Consider the following 6,099-nt stretch of genomic DNA (forward strand, 5'->3'; position numbering starts at 1 on the left):
AATAATTCGATAATTATAGGGCGTGCTTCATATCATTATCGTAAAAATTGGTAGAAAAATATTCTTCTATTTCTTAAATTATAGCTCAGACATTTTTTATCGTTGAAAAAATGCAAGGTACGAAGAGCGTTCGTTTCGAGGACGTTGAAAGCCTGATGGAACAGATGATGAGAGTCGCTATATTTCGACCGGCTGAAAAACGTGACATGTTAAGAATTTCGAACAACTCGAACGATCCAAATGTCATAATGGATCTGAGACACAAGACGATCGGTGAGTCTCTTCCGGTATCGATGTCGAAGAGTGCAGTTCTCGCTGAAGTGACGAGGTACGTAAACGAACGATTAATAAATAATTCATTGAAAATAAACAAAATATTAAACACTAGAAAAATAATTAAAATACGAAAAAAAAAGTTTGAACGACGCGAAAGCAAACATCTTCTTTTATCGCTCGTACCGTCTAAACCATTGGAGTTGGAGCAAAAAGTCAAAGGACCAATTTTATAGAGTACAAAATTCCCTACGAAAAAGCTTCTTAAGAATTTTTTTGATCCCCAGTATTTTCGTCTCAAGAGCGCATTTAAAGCATACCTTAAAAAGAGCGGTTTTTAAAAACGCACATTCGAACAGCTGTCAAGACTAAACTACTAAAGATAAAAATCAGCTGTCAGGAGCTTTTTTGTAGGAAATTTTATGCTCTACAAAATTGGTCCTATGGACTTCTGTGCTATCGCCAACCCTTCTAACAGAACACGCCAAAATAGAGGGCGGTGTTTTCATAATGTTCATTGACTCCTCAATAGTCAAATAAAAAATGCAATTCAGGACAATCCGTTCACAAATTTGATACTCGTTCCGGCAGGATTATAATGGACGAAGAGACTCAAGCTCTGTACCGGAAACGTGAGAACGAGCTGTTGGAAAGCGAGTTAAAAAAATTCGAAAAAGGACTGTCGAGCTCCAGGCCAAGGTTTCGAAGCCCATACCCATGTGGGAAACGCAAATTTCTTGAAAACATCGATGACTACAACGACCTCTGGAAAATGGCACCTCGGAGGGTCAAGGTTAGAGTGAAGGACATTTCGAAAGCGCCTGATTTAAGAACCGATGAAAAAGCCATTGAAAATTCGTGCGGCATCGAAACTATCAAAGTGACGATAAAGGACAAATCCAATTCCGGTTGCAAGCGTAGAGAAATTGAAATAATGAAAGCGTGTTTCGAAACGTGGGTCGACTGGACGAGAGAGGGGGTCCGTTTGAGAGAATTAAAATTGAAAATCCAGGAAAACGTGGCAAACCGTAGACTCAAAAAATATTTTGAAATGTGGAAGCAAAAAATAGAAAATTCGAAAAAACTCGCTGAAAAGAGGAAGGAAAATGTTGTCATGACCGACGAGAGAAAAATCGAACTTTTCGTTAACGCCATCAACGAAAAACAGAAGAAAATGGCAAAGAAGTCATCGACCTTAGACTTCATTTCAAAAATTCAAAAAAATCCATCGAGCGACGAGAGTCAAAAAAAATTTGGGGGAAGCCGTCAAGCCTCTGCCAAAATCCACCTCGTTCAACCCCCCACTCTCAACCGTTTAAACGCGCAGAAAAAAATAATCGAAGAACAGAGAATGAAACTGGCTGAACAGAACAAAATAATCGAGGAATTGACCCTCAATAAAATGGAAAAAGACGCGAGAAAAACTGGCAGAGAGACTATCGACGCGGCTAAGGAAGCTCTCGCTCATTGCGGACGAAAAACTCGAAGAACTTTGGTACAATTGATGCGCGAGGAAGGATGCAGGTAACAAAAAACACATGGAAAATCCTTTTTTTCAAAGATTCGTTGGTTTAAAAAACTTGATTAAACGCAGGCGTTTTGGAAGAGTATTTTTTGAGAAATTTTGAAATTTGAGTAACAAATAATGAAACGGTTTCGCATCGAAGGGACAAAAGTCTTCTGGAGCCACCTCGAATCCCCAGCCCCCCAAGGTTTTTGGCAAGGATGGAGGCGAGAGCCGCAGCGAGACGAGAAAGAGTCAAAAGAGCTGAAGAAGAGAGAAAAAAGAAATTGGAAGAGCAGCGATTGAAAGAAGAAAATGCGCGACGAGAGGACGAGGAGAATCGGAAGCGTTTGCAGCTGGAAGTACGTTTTAAAAAGATTTTCAAAAGTTAAGGATTTTGGAAAATTAGATTCCCATTTTTGACTCTACTTATCGACCGTTTTTCAATCCAGGCGCAGAGGGAAGCGAAACGAATTCGCGAGGAGGCGGAGAAACGGCGAGCTCGAGACCTGGAGAGGACGAGATTGGCCAACGAAATGGCTGACGAGTTTTATCGAAAGTATTTGATGCGTCGTTACATCTTCGATCCACTCATTCTCCTCATCGAGCAAAAGCAGAAAAATAGAAAAATAGCGGTGGAGCATTACGATCGGAATTTGTTGAGAAAAAGCATTGAATTTTGGCGAACAGAAACGAAAAATTTGTTGGAAGTGAAGCTCGAATTGTCGGTAACAATTTGGAGAAGAAATCTGCTGTGGTATGCGTTCAAAAATTGGCTCGAGGCGACCAGAAGCGAAGGCAAAAAAGCTCAAGTCGCCGTCGACTTTTACGAGTTACAATTGCAGGACAAATGTCTAAAAATTTGGTGCGATCGTGCCATGGAATCGAAACTCCGCGATTCAGAAAACTGCCAATTGGCCGTTCTTCACAGTGAAAACAGGCTGAAATTAGGCTGCTTCAAAAAATGGCGCAAGTTTTTGGACATCTCTGGAGACGTCAAAGAGTCCGATCGAACGAGGAATCTTTGGAGAGAATTGGTACAGCGCGTCGTCCCTGACTTCGATCCAAAACAACGAGGAGTCATGATCGATGATTGAAACTGAAAAGAGAAAAAAATTAGCTAAGGAGACAACATTTTTAAAAATTTACAAAAATTCACTCAAACACCGTTTACGGACGATCGAGAAATTCGTTTTATATTTACAACATCTCGGTACAGTAGGTCAAACCCAAAAAAAAATTATTTTCATTCAATATTCGATCAGAATCGAAACTGAATTGAAAGGTTTTTTAAAAACACCTTGCTTTACAGTTAAGTCACGGTTTCTTTCGTTTTACTAAAGAAAATTAACATTTAGAAGATTCACGTAGAGTAAGTATAATTTTCGGTGGTACAAGAACGCTACAATAATTCTTTCGTTATTTCAATCGTTGAATCACGCAGTCTCGTTTTTGAATCGTGATTGTGAAATCGATTCCTCTAGCTTGGCCGTTACTTTTTCGTATTTTTTTGTTTTCCTTTTATCACAGTTACAATCAATATAAATATACTTTGTGCACGAGAAGAAAAAGTGTAAAAAGCTTTCATTTCGTTTTTTGTGTGTTCCTTCACCATTTCGGACGCGAGGAACACTCAGGAATTCAAATCCGTTATGAACAATCATAGATTAATATAAATTAAATAATACATTGCTAGTTGAGCAGGTGGAAATGAATTCGGAGCTGATTCAAACGTATTTATGCACGGATTTTTGCAGTCCCTATTATGCTTTCCATTAAAACTTTCGTTTAGTCAAAAATCCAATTTAAAAGATTGGAAATAAAGATTTTTTTGTTCGTTGTTAAACAAAGCTTTGAAAAATTCGTAATTTTTCAATAAATAATAAATAATTCTTCGTTAATTGCTCGAAATAGATATCGGGTGATTCGTTCAAAACGAAAGTTTTGAGAAAATATTTCACTGCAATAAATATGTCGAGAATTTTTCGAGTCGGAGGGATGTGTAAAAAAAAGGGATTTTTGAACCTCCGGAGAAGAAGGAAAAAAGTTCAAAACCAGTCTTGATGAAAGAATTAATCTCGAAATTCTTGGCCTTTTTCCAACTCTCTTAAGTTTTGCAGCAAAATAATTGAGAAATATTCTTGAGCATTCCGTAAGTCGATTGGCCACCGTTTCCTGACAAACGCCTCTCGTTTGACGTTGTTCCCAAATAGAGCAGCCATAAATGATAGATTAGATAACACAGTACGACTAGACCGATCAAAAGACTATACACTGCCGAAACGAAACAGAGCGCCAGACTGAAACAAAAAAAATCAATTCCTTTCCAGTTTATTGAAGAATGTAAAGTAATCGCAATTTTAGAATATTTCATCAATTTGAAAATATGTCACAATTGGTTCGAAAAGAAGCAGTGAATATTTTTTTATTCTTCAACTTTGATAGCAATTTCCCAATTTCTGCATTTTGTAGATTCAGTTTCTCAATTCAAAAGTAAAACAAATGTAAGAAATGAAATAAACATAATCAAAGATTTTGGTTACTCACTCCAATTGGTGATAAACATCGCTGCAATTGTCTGGCAAGAGTACAGTTCCTATGAGTATGAAAGGGTGACATACACTGGTCATTGTGAGATTGGAACCGTAAATAAACGCTATTGCAGAGGAGAATAAACAGCCCAGATACCATCTGAGGTTGCTCGAGCCGATGCAGCAATCGAGCCTAAAAAAAGAGTACCTATTTATTGTGTTTCCAATTCCAGATCACTGACAAAATCATTGTCAACTATTCCTACTGAAAATCCAGCAAATTAAAGGTATCAACGAACTCATAATAGAAACACTCATGAGAGTTATTTTGTGTCATTATTCAGTTCTTGATTAACAATTATTCGTGATGATTATAAATGGAAATTGAACTCACCATCGACAGTGATATTCTCTGCCAAGGATACAAGTTTGACAAGTGCGACAGTGATAACCTTTGGGAGGGGTTCGTCTTCGGCAGGTTGTGCAAAGTTCACCACTGCCTTCGCCGAGTTCAAGGCCCTTAGTAGGGCTGACGTCTTCCTGCGTAACGCAATCGGCAGTGACACGAGTTTTGTAGCCACACAACATGCCACCAACGACACTCGCGACGAAAATAACATTTTCCTCTGGTAATATTTCCAACAGTGGAACAACGCTGAATTCGAACATAAGACCGAGCATAACGACACTCGTGATCGTCCACATTAAAAAAAACTTTGAACGCGGCAAAAATCTCAAGAAATTATGATGAAGGTGGTAAACGAGCACAGGGGTTAATAGAAACACGAGAAATGTCAAATACACTGCTTGGGCGGCTAGGACGGCGAGCGCCGGGATCGCGAATATCGGTATAACCGCGTCCAACGAAACTTGCGTCGATCCACCACGCAGACCACAAGGATTCCGTACTTTTTCCCAAACAGTCATTTTTCGACTTTTTCTCGCGTTATTTGAGCTTTCTTATTTTTTCAATGCGAACAATGGTTTTTTGAGAAATCACTTGAAGGGAGGTTAGGAACTCTGTTGTCAGCTGATTAGAATTCGCTCTCTGAATTTTCTTTCGGCTTTTCATCTCTCAAGTTATCAGGAATGAGAATCACTGAATAAACTTGCGCGATGTGGTTTTGATCACTTCGCTAACCACGGGTTTATTTCGATAAAAACACGTCGGTGAGTAATGAAAAAAATTTATACTCAGCTAACACACGACAAAAGCGGAAAAAATGCAAAATTTTCACATACATTTTGATTTTTGTATTGAAACCAAAATATAACTTTTACGACTGTCTCTCTTGTACGCATTCTAATACCAGACTGTCACTGCGTATATCAACCACGTGGGTCCTTAGCATCCGAAGTCGCGTGCATTGAAGTTCCATACACACGTGTTTTGTTTGAGAAATGTTCCTTTCAGGAACTTTTATCAAATTTGATGCGCTCTTTTTCATTCATTTTTTTACCCACATTCTTGTTATTTACGAATATAAAAATTTTCAAAAAATCCGTAGATCTGAAATTAATCATATTAAAAAATTTATTTTGTTTCTTTATTAAGTACTTTTTTAAAGGTCAAATATAATTGTTTATGCGATGAATTTATTTAAAAAAAATAATATTATCAATCCATAAATATGAATGAGTAATACAATAAATTATATATTTCAAAATTATATTCACAGTTTTACTTAATTTAATGCCCGAGGTCGCGTTCCGATTTTTCTCAATACTTTGAAAATGAAAAATAGATGAGTGTCTTTTTTGCTCACATTTATACAAGAATTTAATTCATGT

At 37.6% G+C, this 6,099-nt stretch overlaps 2 protein-coding genes across 2 annotated transcripts; one reads left to right on the forward strand and one right to left on the reverse strand.

Annotated features, from left to right (window-relative positions):
* The first annotated feature begins 102 nt into the window (after nucleotides 1-102).
* Nucleotides 103-2,956, forward strand: LOC122408042 (coiled-coil domain-containing protein 191). The gene is made up of 4 exons (XM_043414580.1): nucleotides 103-328; nucleotides 865-1,797; nucleotides 1,941-2,139; nucleotides 2,230-2,956. Exons 1-4 carry the CDS (start codon nucleotides 111-113, stop codon nucleotides 2,872-2,874), a joined length of 1,995 nt encoding a protein of 664 aa, XP_043270515.1. The 5' UTR covers nucleotides 103-110; the 3' UTR covers nucleotides 2,875-2,956.
* On the reverse strand, nucleotides 2,947-5,236 carry GABPI (zinc finger DHHC-type palmitoyltransferase GABPI). The gene is made up of 3 exons (XM_043414586.1): nucleotides 4,703-5,236; nucleotides 4,325-4,501; nucleotides 2,947-4,077 (listed from the first exon to the last, which is right to left on the reverse strand). Exons 1-3 carry the CDS (start codon nucleotides 5,233-5,235, stop codon nucleotides 3,885-3,887), a joined length of 903 nt encoding a protein of 300 aa, XP_043270521.1. The 5' UTR covers nucleotide 5,236; the 3' UTR covers nucleotides 2,947-3,884.
* Between the last annotated feature and the right edge of the window lie 863 nt (nucleotides 5,237-6,099).

This window comes from Venturia canescens, chromosome 3 (assembly GCF_019457755.1).
Source record: "Venturia canescens isolate UGA chromosome 3, ASM1945775v1, whole genome shotgun sequence".
In the NCBI taxonomy this organism is placed as follows: domain Eukaryota; kingdom Metazoa; phylum Arthropoda; class Insecta; order Hymenoptera; family Ichneumonidae; genus Venturia; species Venturia canescens.